The sequence below is a fragment of the Acomys minous genome (assembly GCF_964271855.1).
Source record: "Acomys minous genome assembly, chromosome: 17".
Taxonomy (NCBI): domain Eukaryota; kingdom Metazoa; phylum Chordata; class Mammalia; order Rodentia; family Muridae; genus Acomys; species Acomys minous.
Window position 1 is genome coordinate 71655359 of NC_140500.1, and position 14798 is coordinate 71670156.

The 14798-nt window shown below is 43.8% G+C and overlaps 1 protein-coding gene across 11 annotated transcripts in view; it reads right to left on the minus strand.

Moving 5' to 3' along the window:
- Positions 1-4582: 4582 nt before the first annotated feature.
- IMMT (inner membrane mitochondrial protein) overlaps positions 4583-14798 on the minus strand; it is a 36734-nt gene continuing 26518 nt past the window's right edge. For 7 of the 11 annotated variants that reach the window (XM_084766877.1, XM_084766885.1, XM_084766880.1 and 4 more), the window contains 5 exons: positions 12051-12065; positions 10093-10316; positions 8511-8642; positions 6899-7028; positions 4583-5522 (listed from right to left, as the gene is read on the minus strand). In XM_084766877.1, the coding sequence (XP_084623003.1) occupies positions 4909-5522; positions 6899-7028; positions 8511-8642; positions 10093-10316; positions 12051-12065 (1115 nt within the window). In that variant the 3' untranslated portion in view covers positions 4583-4908. The remainder of the gene's footprint in view (positions 5523-6898; positions 7029-8510; positions 8643-10092; positions 10317-12050; positions 12066-14798) is intronic. The other 4 variants (XM_084766876.1, XM_084766881.1, XM_084766883.1 and 1 more) reach the window with 1 other exon arrangement.

A 14798-nucleotide genomic window follows, 5' to 3' on the forward strand; every position in this document is an offset into this window, starting at 1 on the left:
TGCTGATCATGTAGAGGCCAGAAGACAGCAGTGTCTTCTTCAGTTCTTTGGGATTCTTTCTTCAGACAGGGCTTATCACTGGCCTGGATATTGCTGGTTCAGTTAGACTTCATGGGGATGGGGATAGCACAGATGAAGACTTGGGGATGTGCCCAGATCTAAGAACCCCAGCCTGCAGTGCTGGCTCTTGTACATAAACACTTGGGATCTGAACTGAGGTCCTCCTACCCACATAGCAAGCACTTCACTAAGGAAGCCACTGCCCAGTCCTAGACTTTTGTCTTTTAACCGGAGTATCCAAGGGTTTTAGAGGTAGGGGTGGAAAACCTCTTGCCTAAGCACGAGATCCTCCATTTCCTCCCTACTGCCACACACAAAACATTTTGGTCTATGTGGGCATTTTCTTTATAATTGCGTATTTAAAATGATGTAGAGGGCTAGTGATGATAAAGGATATCAGTGTATTGCTACTGATCAGCCTTAAATTTGAGGTTTGCAGGGCTAAGTTCATGAGTGTTCCTGCCACCAACCCATACACTCCTCCCAGGTAACTAAGGCACAGAGCTCAGCTTTGCCTGCCCTCCCTGTACTGATGCTTATGGACGTGTGTGCTATTCTTACCTGTGCTCCTATCTACCTTTCCCACCTATCCTCAGCCTTCATTTCATAAATCTTGATACCAGAAAACAGAATCCTAGGGCATCAGAGAGATGTGGGATGCCAGTTGATTAACTGCAAAGCAATTCTGGTAAAGGACAGAGGGCAAATTAGGATGGTTGCTCAGAAGGCTATCAACTGCCCATTGGCATATGGACCTGTGGGTGGCATATTTTTATATGTGTTTTAATAGACATTCTCAGTATGTACCCTATGCTGGCTTTGAAGGACATGCAACCTGCCTCAGCATCCCGAGTGCTACAATTACAGCTGTATGATAGCATGCCCGGCTTTCCCATCATGCTTGTTTGGAGAAGATTTACTTACAACTCAATTCACTTTTTTCTTTTCTTTTTTTTGTGATGGGGTTTCTCTAGTAGACCAGTCTGGCCTTGAATTTACAGAGATCTGCCTACCTCTGCTTCCCAAGTGCTGGGATTAAAGGCACACACTACTACACCTCGCTCAGAACTTGGACTTGGACGGTGGATATGCTGCTTCAAAGGGGTCCAGCAGTGACATGTAAACAACCATACCGAAAAGCTGCACACTTTACCAGGACTGAAACCGTGTTTAATTCCCCAGCAATACAAAACATGTGGGGACAGGATGTATCTCAGCAACTTGTAACAGAAGCCATAGTAGCCATAAAACAAATGGGAGAAAGGACTATTGGAGTTGGAGGCAGGAACGTTAGTTTGAAGACTTAATGTAAGTATATGACAACACAGGAACCAACGGAAGCTACCAGAGGACACCTAATCCCTTGGAGCTGCAGCTACGGGTGAGGAGCCCAGTTTGTGTTGGGAACCTGTACTTGAGGTTCCATGCCACCTTATCCACTAAGACCCCATTGGTCTTAAACCCTTGTCTGGAGCTGGGTGATGGTGGCACACACGTGCTTCAGTTACAGCAGAGGCAGGCCAATCTCCGAGTTCAAGGCCAGCCTGGTCTACGGAATGAGTTCCAGGACACAGATACACGTCTGAAAAAACAACCTCCAAACTTCTTTTAACCATAGCTGCTGCTGAAACACTACCCAGCATCAGGTCCTGAGGAAATGCATTCAAGACTGCCAGTGGCTGTGTGGTCTTCTGTAACAGTGCCCTTCCCAAAGGCTTGGGAATTGTTTATCGTTAAAGCTCCAGGGGTTGAAACCTTTTGTGGGGGGTGGGGGGAGGGAGTACCAGGGTTTCTTAATAAAATGGACTAAGATCCAAACTTCTCCCCTAAAAGTCTGATCACCTACGTGGATGGCTATGTGTACCAACATTGTGATAAAAGTGTTACTGCTAGAAACAGTCAACAGGATGGTGCAGATCGTCTGTGTGTGTGGATACCGTGCTGACTTTATGGAACGGTGGACATTAAAGGTCGTGTAGTTTTACCAGAGAAAAGGATACACTGATTTAGTGGGAGGTTAACGTGTAGGACATGGTTAAAATCTGCTAGACCCAGTAAAGCATATTAAAGAGTGCTGCTGCACACCTGAACAGTCCAGCTGCGGAGTTTTCCAAGGACTCAGAACTCAGCATGATTTAGTATGAATACTCTTGACAACTCATAGTAGCCAAGAGAAAAGGCCATTTATTCCTAAGGACTACCTCAGCCTTGTACTAGTGGGATGTACTCTGACAGTAACGGCCACTGTACTAGGTAACTGTTTTATAGCCATTCAGAACTCATTAAACAAATCTATCAAGTTTAGAGATACCGCATGACTTGCTCCCTGCCTCTTACATGCCTTAAATTGCAAGAAGCCTAGACCACTGAACCCAATAAATCCTACCAATCAAGCATTTTTATTTGCCTTTTGTGTTAATGGAGATGACCTGTTCTTCTCCACTGAGCTCAAGCAAGTTACTTTGAAACTGGTAGAATTACTCATTTGAGATTTGCAGACTGCTCTTATCCAGAACCTGTTGAGAGAACAGAGGGTGTACATTAACTCAATGTTCTTTGTTACAATATTGCTTAAGATTCTACCGCAGTTTACTGATTTGGGAACAGGGCTACCAGAGAAACCCTGTCTTGAAAAACCACAAAGAAAATATTAATAGATGAGGCAGAAGCCAGCATTTTGATGTTAAGAAGCATGAACATAGCTCATTGTTTTTCATCTGCTGGCATTTTTCTTTAAAAAAAAAAAAAAGATCAAGGACTTCTGAATTTTCCTGTTGCCACATCACAGGCATGCCCACCACACCCAGTTTAAACACTCCTACAGCAATCAAAATGAGGCGGTGAGGTGATCAATGAAACAGTGTTATTGGTCCAAGGTGATGCCTTGGCTTTGTGTTTATCAGTTCCAAGTGGCATTGGTGTGCTTCCATTGCTGTTTAAAGAAAGGAGATGCTGCACAAGGTTCACATGACCCCACCCGATTGCTGGGCACCTCCAACTTTCCAGCAAGAACTTTGCAGCTTCCATTTCCTTAAAATAAGAGAACTCGAAGCTCTCCTTTCCCCTTTAGCAGTTACTGAGGAGACCTGCATAAGGCAGGCCAAGGCCTGGCTAAGTAATAGTTTCCTTTTCAATACAATAAAGGTAGGGAGGGTGATCTGTCAAAGCCACCGTCTATTTACCAAATGAGACCAGGGGCCGGGAAGGTAGCTCAGTCTTAAGTGCTTGCTACAGGCCGCCTCAGAACCTGGAGCTCATCACTGAAACCTACACGTGTGCACACCCCCTTCCCTCCTCCTCAAAGCCGGGCAGGATGGCAGACGCTTGGAACCATGGATATCTAGCCTAGTGTACTTGATGAACTTCAGGCTAGTCTCAAAAACAAAATGCGTGCGTGCGTGCGTGCGTACACACACACACAGCCCTACCTGAAGCCTGTCTTACTCCAATAACAGAGCTAAAATGAGGCATTGCTTTTGGTGAGCTCATCATTTGTGCACCCCAGGGGGGGAGGCTAGGACAGACTCTGTGTAGCCTAGTCAGGTCTGACCACAATGATGTCGTCACACATGAAGATTTTCAGGGTTCCAAGAGAGAGTAGTACATTCTTGTGCTTAGAATAAACTACACTCAGCTTACATGACACAGGCGTTTTAGTTTTAGAAATTAATGTACTTCTGCAATTTTATCCTATTCTTACAGATGGGAGTAGGGAGGCAGATAGTCCATTATCTCAAGAGTAAAAGCTTTTATAACCAGGTAGGTGCCCACAGTGTCTCTTCCTTCAGACAGGGCAATCCACATGCAGCTGCCCCAGTCAGAGATAGAGCTTGAACAGTAAGTTATCAGCTCAGGTTGAACATGAGCAAGGCCAGTGCTGTGTAAAGGACACCTCAGTGTACACATACGGACATACAGAAGGTTTGCTTCTCACTGACAAGTCCCCCTTTATCTTATAAATGACCCAATAAAAATTTTTTTAACGAGCAGCATTTTGTAGAGATGGCAGTCTTCGGGGTGTAAAAATTAAGTCAAAAGTAAGAATTTGTTAATGTTTCTTCACTAGGGCAACTGCCAAACTGAGATTCGCTGGCAGTCTTATTCAGACCCCCTCTTCAGATCCCTGGTTTAGTGCCTCCATCTCCCGAAGACCCACAGCCCAGGTTCTGGGAGACAGCACCTCGGCAGGAATGGCTCAGGGATCTGCCCGGGCTGAGGTGCAGATGCATGTGTGCTGGATCTGAGTCACACAACTTTTCCCGTGCTTTTCAATCACTGAGTACTAGATCCCCAACTACAAACACTGGCATCTGGCTTCTACATCACTCTTGATTTTGACCATCAGGAGGGGATCCATGCACCAAAGCATTCAAAGCCAAGCAGCAGGCCTTGGAGTTGAGGTAACCCAGCCCACAGCCCTGAAACTGTGGCCACAAGTTCCCACCACGGATGCTGCTTCTAAAGGAAGCTTTCTGCACACACAACAGACTGGAAATGGCAATTCTGAAAAGGGATAGAGTACTCAGTTTTCACTGTGTTGCTTTATTCAGTTTGCTCCAAGGGCAGAATCAATAGTAGGGATCACAAACATTATTTTGAGTGGCTCATAAGCCTGATCAGTAAAACCTGAAAAACAGGAAGTGTTACACAAGTTGCAAATAAAGCCTCCTGGAGTTCATTGGCATGATAGCAGTGTAAGGACGGTAAATGCAACAGGTGTTAACATCTCACACAGGACTTGGAACCTGCTCACTTCTAGACAATTCTGGGACCCTTGTTGCAAACCCTGCAGATACCAATGCTGATTTCCCGTGATATGAAATGACATCACACAACTCTTCCTAGGCCTTACTCTTGCTGCACTTGAGTGGTTCCTATTCCTACGGCGCTGGCGTATGCAGTCAGGATCTCCACTATCTGCTTTGTTTCTAGGGTCATGCGGGCCTCCTTCAGCCAGTCCTGCGCCACTCTTCTGGACTCCCCTTTTAGCTGATTGACAAACTTTGCTGCCAGCTCCAGGTCACCATGCTCAATACAATAGGAGGCATATGAGAGCAATTTAAATGTGTTTACATCCTCAGGGTAGAGCTCTGCTGGAGGCTTCAGTTGCTTAGGCTGGAACAGAAGTAGGGACTGCAAGTAGGAAAGGAAGTATTGGTACAGGCTATTTCTGGTTTCATCAATCATGGCTACCCTTCGGGCTAGTTTTTGAACGGCATAGAAACGGGCTCTTAGGGTCTCTTCACTGTATACCCCCCGGGTCAGGGACTCTGCAGGAATGGCTGCCGTTAGAGCCTGGGTAAACTCATTATCAGAGCAGCTGACTCGGATGGCCTCGACTGCACTCCCCAGGGGGATGGTAGGCGCTTCCGCAGACGAGGTCTTCATGCTGTACTTTAGTGCCTCCACTGAGAGCCAGAGCTGGTGGGCTTTTCTAGCTTCTTCTTCAGCAACTGCATGACCTGCACATGAGTACATAAATAATTAGATGCAGCAAAGAGAGACATTTTCTGTCTTTTACACACACACACACACACACACACACACACACACACACACACACACACACACACACATAATATACACCCAAGAAATTAACAAGGCCAGAGCCAGCCTTTTCATAAGGTAAAAAGAGATGACACCATTTGATGAGGCTCTGACTCTAACAGTTTGTCTTGTTTTTTTTTAATCTGGGAGATTGCACAGCACAACCAAGTTCCCCTCTTCTTCCTGTGAGATCGAGGACGATGCATAGCCAAAGAGGATGCAGAAGGCATTCACACTTGAAATTTTTCTTTTTTGTTTGGCAAGAGGGTCTCACTATGTAGCCCTGGTTATTATGGAACTCTCTCTGTAGACCAGGCTAGCCTTAAACTCACAAAGATCTGCCTGTCTCTGTTTCTGTGTTAAAACACACACACACACACACACACACACACATTTTAAATAAAACTTAAACTCACTGAGAGATGATTCAGTGATTAATAAGAGCACTGGCTGCTCTTCCAAAGGACCCAGGTTCAGTTCCTAGCAACCTCATGGTGGCTCACAGCTTCTATGACTCTATTCTCAGGGGATCCTACACTGATTCCTGGCCTCCTTGGGCTCACATGGTGTACTTACATACATGCAGGCAACATACCCACATAAATAAATAGTAAATAATTTGAAAGTATTTTTTAAGGAAGCTTGATGAACCAAACTTGACTTTGACATTTGCTAAGCAGCTTGCTTACTTTTATTATAAGACAAAATAAATAAATAAATAAATAAAATAATAAATAAATAAATAAATAAATAAAAAAGATTCTAGGGCATCCCAAAGAAACCTTATTTTATTAATGTGCTTGTTGTAAAAATGCATCACTTTCAATGTGGCACACACTACCATCACAGCAGGATACCACCCTCCAGATAACCCTAGAGTGTATGAGGGAAAATGCCTTGAAAATGGTGATCTTGGGTTATATATAAGTTACTTTAAAATAATTTTTGAATCCTCTTTTTTCCAATTTCTTCTTAGAATTCTATATTTAAACTTGTCAAATCTGGGACCAACTTTCCAAGAAATTAGTATCATCATATGGTGGAGTGGCTTTATTCTTTTTTTATTTTTTTAATTTGTTTTGTTTTCTAAGACAAGGTTTCTCTGTGTAGCCGTGGCTGCCCTGGACTCACTTTGTAGACCAGGCTGGCCTCAAACTCACAGAGATCCACCTGCCTCTGGCTGGGATTAAGGGTGTGTGTCATCACGCCCAGCTTCCCTATTATTCTTTAACATGAAACTGTCCTGAGAAACTATACAGGGTAAGACTGTAACATATTAAAGGGAGCTCACTCTGAACAGCCTGCTCGATTCCTCTCAGCCTGGCATAGGCAGTGTTTATGTCCAGAGTAAAGTTGTCAACTTGTTCTTGACTGCGACGACGAAACTCTAATTCTTGCTCTGACAGTTTCTCAGACAGGCCCTGAAATAAAACAAATAGTGTACAGAAAGCTAATACTACCACCACTCCTGCCCTTTAACTAGATACTAGTCTTCCAGAATCTAACTTTGAAGTTAAAAAGGTGCCTTTAAAATCTCAAAATAGCCAGGTGGTGGTGGTGGCGCACGCTTTTAATCCCAGCACTCAGGAGGCAGAGGCAGGTGGATTGCTTTGAGTTCAAGGCCAGCCGGTCTACAAAGTGAGTCCAGGGCAGCCAAGGCTACACAGAGAAACCCTGTCTCAACTCCCACCCCCCCCACCCAAAATCTCAAAATATAGCCAGTTATCATGATACACCTTAAATTCTAGCACTGAGGAGGCCAGTCTGGCCTATATAACAAGCCCAAGCTACATAGGGCTTTTCTGTGTAGCTTTGGCTGTCCTAGAACTTGCTCTGTAGACCAGGCTGGTATCAAACTCACAGAGATCCTTTGCCTCCTGAGTACTGGAATTAATGGCATGCGCTGCCACCACATGGCATAAATTTCAAAATAGCTGCTGATAACAGGCTGGAGCGATGGCTCTGTGGTAAGGAACACTTTCTAGCAGAGGGCCCAGGTTCAGTTCCCAGCACCCACAATGCAACTTGCAATCAATCATTTGAGCTCTAGTTCCAGGGGATCCAGCGCCCAGTTCTTAACTCCCTAATAAACTCGTGTGACTGAGAGACATGCAGGCAAAATATTCATATACATGAAATAAATTTTAAAACAAACAAAACCAGCTGCTATGTTGTATAAAGGGTTTCAAATTTACTGACTCATGTTAGCTTTCTGAGATAGACTTTCACTGTGTAGCCCTGGAACTTACCCTACAGACTAGGCTGGCCTCAAATTCAGAGATCCACCTGCCCCTGCCTCCCAAATGTTGGAATTAACGGTGTGCTCCACATGCCTGACTCCGGTTCATGTTATCCTAAGTGCCTGAACTTCCCGGTAGAACATATTTAAGAAACAAACAAACAAACAAACAACAGCAGAAAAGAAGCTTTTAGGTAAGCTTTTAGACTGCCATCTTCAAAAAGAAATCTGAGGTGGCTAGAGATGGCTCAGTGGTTAAGGGCATTTCCTAGACTCCTCACTAAGTGGCTCATAACCACCTGGAACTCCAATTCCAGGCGATCAAACACCTTCTTCTAGCTTCTGTAGACAGGAGGCAAGCATACAGTACACACCCATACACACAGTAATCACTTATATACAGAAAATAAAAATCTTTTAAAAATGGGAAATTTTAAGCCAGACATGGTGGTACACGCCTGTAATCTCAGTACTTGGGAGGAGGATCTCTGTGAGTTTGAGGCCGGCCTGGTCAAGAGAGTGAGCCCAGGACAGCCAGGGATACACTGAGAAACCCTGTCTCAAAAGGCAAAAGAGGCGGGGGGAGGGGGGGTGTTTAGGGATGCTCTTAATGACACAAGCGGGTAAGGGGAGGGAGAGCTGACGCCTCACCACAGGTCCTCACCTGTTCAAATTCATACTTCAGTTCCTGCTCCTGAACCTTGAGGACATCTCGTAAATGATCAGTGTGGGCCGCGGCCTGTCGCCGAAGCTGGGTCCGCATTTCATTCTCCATGGCATCCCTGACTTCTTCTACCTGTGACACCCAGCACAGTATGGTTAGTTCTCAACTTTTCATAAGTACATTTAGGAAAAGAGAAAGACTGGTTAGTTAGTAAGATATTAATAGCAGCAACTTTAACACAAACCCTATTAACATGCCAGGCATGTGTACACAATTATCTAATTTTTAACATGAACCACAAAGCTGAACATCCAAAAGAAACTCAAACAAGGACACACAGCTGTATCAAAAATCGTATTTCAAACACAGCTCTCTCTGGCTTCAAACCTTGTCAAACTTCTATCACGTTGCTACGCTGCACCCAACAGAGAAACAAACACCATTCACTATTTGTGGAATTACACATTCCACAGGGAGTAACTTATTCTAAAACATAGAGCCAAGAAGCCTAGTTCGCAAGCCGGGCTCAAACAGTCTGATCCTAGCTGCCTGTGCTCATGTTTCCACCTTCTCTGTAAGGACAACAACGCCCACCTCGTGAGATCAGTGGGAAATCAGTGCCCGGCAGGGGCACTTCAACACAGGGAACAAAGACAGCTGCCAACAGCTCACCATCACATGAACTCAGGCTCCGCATGGGCCAATCAGAACAAGCTAGGTAAAGCTCCATCCTGCTTTACTTAGCACTTAGCCATGGGTTATACTACACACCAACACAAATTACCTTGAACACAAAACTCATCTTTTCACAGAATTAGCAGTGCGTCAGTGAATCCAGTCAGGCAGCACGTACACATTTAGGACCAGGTCTGTACCTAACTGGACCTGCTTCAATACACCAACGCTCAGACAATGACAACGAACTTGAGCCTGGGACGCTTGTTTCCAGGAGTGTGAGCAGGAGGGCTGCTGTGAAGCCGTAACTCCCATCAGCCTCAGCCCACTTTCACTGAAAACAGCACTACGGCAGGAGCTGAGCCAGGTGAGGGGTCTGCTGTAAACTCGAAGCCAGTGAGAACCTGAGAAGGCTATTACGATGATAAGGTGACCTGAGACATCTGGAGTCTGCCATGGATGCAGACTGATGTAAGAGCTGATGAAGGATGTGTGGTGAGTCCCTGGGTGCATGCTTGATACACAACACAGCCAAAAAACCGATGGCAAATGAAGTCATTTCTCCCCCTTTGAACACTCACCCCCTCAACATCACAGGCCAGAACAATGCAGAGTGCAGCACAGTATTAGAGGGCAAGAGCTGCACAGGAGGAGCAGCGGGATGGCCCTGGGCCCCAGTAGCTGATTACTTACACTTCTTCATCTGCTCAAGATAAAGGAAGTCAGCTACAACAAGCCTATCTTAGAAGTTCTGATTCAGAGAACAGGAAGAAGGAAAAAGGCCTAATGTCACTGACGATGGCTGGGCATGAATTACATCAACTACTAGCAGCTGGTGAAGGCCACAGAGATCTCCAGAACCAAGTCAGGCTAACTCCAAACGCCAGGCCACTCTCTTCTCCACTACCTTTCTGTCCTGCTCTGCCTGTATCTCACTTCTGTGGTGCTCCAATGCCTTTGCCACTGCAGAATCAAAGGCCCGCTTTTCTTCTAGCTTTTGCCGCTCCAGGGCTAGCTCGATGTGTTGTTTCTCTGTGGCTTTCTGCTGTGCTAGCTCTTTGTTGAGCTGATCGATGCGACGATGGGCATGAGCAATCAGCGAGTTCAGGTCATCAGTAGAGAGCTTGTCAGCTAAACAGATAGCATCAAAGTGTTAATGATGTCACTGAAAGTAGAAAGTAGCTACTACAAAATTTAAACAACAGATTAACAGCTGGTGTTAAGCAACTAAAGCAAAATAATTCTAATCAAAATTAATGGGTCTGGAGGCACACACAGCTCCTTTCCAAGAACCAAAATCAGTATTTGTAATCTGAACCCATCATATCCTGGCTTTCTAATTTACTCTAATTTAGCTTCTAAAAACAGATTATAGACACAGTCACTACTATATGTCATTTTATGCAGAACTATGGCTAGCCCTAACAAATATTCAGAAGGAAACCAACTCCCACAAGTTCTTCTCCGACCCACAGGCTCCTCGACTGGTGCATGTTCCCTATCATCCAACCCCAAACCCCCCAAGTAAGTGTAAAGAAGCAGCCTATAGAGCTGAGGAAGGGCTCCGAGGTTAAGAGCTCTGGCTGCTCTTTCATAGGAACTGAGTTTCATCCCCAGCACCCACCACCTGTAACTCCAGCTATACAGCATGTTAAAGCACTCTTCTGACCTCCATGGGTACCAGGCATGCAAGTGGTGTAGACTACATGTAGATAAAACATTCAAACACATAAAATAGTTCTTTAAAAAAATTTTTTTAGATAAAAGATTTGGTTTTTATTAACACTAAGGAGTCTCTTAGTTTTGTTCCTTTGAAAGGAAATATATTTTTATTTTCTGCACATAAGTGTTTTATAGGTCTGGTGCTATGAGAGGCCAGAAGATGGCCCCAGAGATCTGCTGAAATTGGAGTTAGCCTTCATGGTTGTAAGCCTCCATGTGGTTGCTGAGAAATGAACCTGGGTTCTCTGCAAGAGCAACCAGTGCTCTTAACCACCGAGCTATCTCTCCAGTGCTTGTTCCTGTCCTTGAGTGCACACTCCCTAAGTAACTTGTGATTAAGGATATGCAATGAAATCCCTTTTAATATTCATACCCAAACACTCAATTAAGCATAAACTCAAGTAGTGTGATTTGTTGTTCATTTGTTTGTTTTAGGAAAGAGGTAATTTCACACTCCGCACTATTCCAACATTTACTAAAGGTTAGGAATGAAGGCTCCTGCCATAAAATATAAAATATGGGCCATTCTGTATGCTAAATGATTGATTCATCAAAAAAGGGTTGAAAAGCACAAAAAAGTAAAGCCAGCACTGAGACTCATTCAATAATTTTAATGTGTGGAAAATTATTTCCATAAGTAGAAAGACTTATGAAATGCCTATTGAACAGCACTAGAGAATTATTAAACCTTAAGCATAATAATGGTATTCTAATTGTCTTTTTAAAAGTACACTAAAAATATTTACAAGGAAAAAGATGTATTTGGAGTTTGCTCTGACATGAAGGCTATGAACAGATAAAAGAAAACTGGGCACTGAGCTGATAACTCGTGAAGTTGGGTGAAACATCCATGGGAGCTTATTTGTATTTTTTCCCTTTTTAATCTTTGAAGTTCTTTGAAATAACAAGTAAAACAAAGACCTCACTGTGTGTATGCATAAATGTGTCTCACACTTACAGCCTTCCAATCAGTTAGCGCAATTGTTCCTGAGTGTCTACGAGTGACAACTGCCCGCTACTATGCTCATTCTACTTGCTCTAATGTAGATGGCAAGCCACCCACCCCCCGCCCACCACAAACAGTTCAGTATTTCAACACTCAAGAAAAATGCCATTAAACATAAAATATTCATATTTACTTACCTAGGTCAGAAATACCTACAAAGAAAGAAAGAAAGAGAAGAATAGTTTGAAAAAATAAGGTGCACACTTTGGTTAGCCATTATTAAATAGCAACATCCAGAAGGACCAAGGAAAGAGCTACTAGAGTGCCAGCGCTTATTCCCTGTGTTTACAGAGAGCCAGAGACAACATACATGAAGGCAGGTTGTAATAATTTAAAAGAACCAAAGAATCACTGACATTAGAAACTGTTCTAGTCAGAGGGGATCTGCCACTGTTTCATCACAGCCAATCAACTAAAGATAAAGATACACTCTTCTCTCATTATTGTCAACTGAACTCCTCCATCCTAGTCCTGAGTTCCAGTAGCAGGCCTCTTCTAACTGTCAAACACTTTCAGAGTTAATGTTCTTCCTCAGGGGGCGATGTTGGCACAGAGTCTTTCCGGATCATCTTTCTAAATTCTTATTCTGAAAGCTGGCATTACAGGCATGTACAATAGCAAACTTCTTAGAAAACTTTACAGTGAACTTTACATTAAATTTACATTTAACCCGTGCAAATTTAAACCAAGAACTCTAACTGTTGAAGTTTAAATGGTGTTCCTTATCATGACTACAAACCCTGGTAACAAATGACAAGAGAGGAGACAGCTGCCGGCCTTGGTGACGGCCTCTCTCTTTTTCTCCTGGGCAACTCTGGAACTAGAACCCAGGCCCTCAAGCGCACTAGGCAAGCACTCTAGCACTAAGCTGGGTTTAAAACCACATTGCAGCCTTTTACTCTGAAGTAGGTCTCCACTGGTGCCCAGGAACTTGCCTCAGCCTCCTCGGATACACAGCCTGTCTCTATTATGAAGCTTGTTAAGGACCTCTTGGTTTAAATTCAAAGATAAGCTTTTTTCATTAAAAGGATCTGCTTCTGTCTCAGAGGAAAAACGGACAAAGTTGGGACAATGTAAAAGATGCTTGTAGCAGGGCCCATGAATACAGCAGTGTGTGCTATAGTCCATAAGCATGAAAGGAGACTTGCTTATTGATCCCAAGCACTTTTCAAAAATACTGTTTATTGTTATATATAAGTACATGTACTTTCGTGACATTATGGGCACTAAGTGCGTGCTGCAAGTGCCTACAAAGGCCAGAAGGCGGCACCAGATCCCCTAAAATTGGAGTTGCACACATAAACTACGACAAGGGTGCTGGGAATCAACCCTGGGTCCTCAGAAAGAGCAGTGAAGCACAGAACTCTCTCCAGACCCCAAGCTCTTTTTAATACTTGACATAAAAGCATATCCTTAAATAACGGTTTGGTTTACAGGTTCTTATATTTTTTATTTTTTAATATTTTAAAAAAGTTTTACATATATTTATTTCTTTGGGTTGGTGCACGTCATGGCAACTGTGTGAAGTCAGTTCTCTCCACATGGGTCCTGGAGACAGAACACAGTCACCAGGCTCGGCAGCATAGGTCCAAACCACCAAGTCTTCTCTTTGGAGAGACACAACCTAGCACACTTGCCCTGATACACACACGGCACACTTAGCTATTTCAAATTTTTCTTTCTTTTTTGTCCTTTTTGGTGCTGGGGACTAAACTCAGGACTTATACACACTAGCTAAGTACTCTACTTTTTCCTTTTGAAAAAATTTTTACATCCGGGTGGTGGTGGTGCATGCCTTTAATCCCAGCACTCGAGAGGCAGAGGCAGGTGGATCGCTGTGAGTCTGATGCCAGCCTGGTCTACAAAGTTAGTCCAGGACAGCCAAGACAGAGAGAGACACTGTCTCAAAAAACAAAAAACAAAACAAACAAACAAAATTTTTTCTTTTTAACTTTTTTCTGTTTTTGAGTCAGGATCTAACTACATATCTCTGGCTGTCCTAAAACTTGAGATATAGACGAAGATGGCCTCAAACTCATAAAGATCCACCTACCTCTGATTCCCAGGTGGTAGGATTCAACGCATGCGCTACTACCATTCCAGGTCCTTTCTAGCCTTTTTTTTTTTAAACTGATGTTCTAGCCTTTTTTTTTTTTTTAAACTGATGAGGCTCCAACCTAGGGCCTTTGCATGCTAGGTGAGTCTTCAACTGCTAACTAGACCCAGCTCTCAAATTCTGTGTTCTTACTACAATAATGCTTCAGTGTACTTCTGTGAGTTTCTAGAAGCATAAACACAGGAGCTGAAATGCTGGATTAGGCATATACACATCTTAAAGTTCACTACACTGTACAACACGGTCCAGCAAACTAACTGCTAAACAATGGATTCATAGTATCTTCCTGTTCCTGACAACGTCCTTGGTACATACTAGGTGGTCCTATCAGTTCACCCTCAGATGACTGTGGCACCTTAATTTTATGACTTTGAGACAAGGTCTCACTATGCAGCACTGGCTGCTCTGGAACTCGCTATGTAGAGCAGATTAGCTTCAAACTATGCAGGAGCTTCCTGCCTCTTCCTCCCGAGTACTGGGCCTGATGGTGTGCACATCACGCCTGGCAGCTATAACCACCTTTTAACCAACTGCTCTGCTCTTAGGCATCACACCACTTCTTTTACTCAATCTCACAAGAATGAGTTTTCCAGGTGGGCTTGAATGCCTGTAATCCCCAGCACCTGGGAGGCTGAAACAGGAGAGCAAGGAGCCTGAGGATCCCTAACAGAATTCTCAAGTGTGCCTTAACTAATCCATTCCCTAGATTTTTAGGTACCAAATAATTTGAACAAATATATATATGCATACATATCTTAGCAGAGGTGAT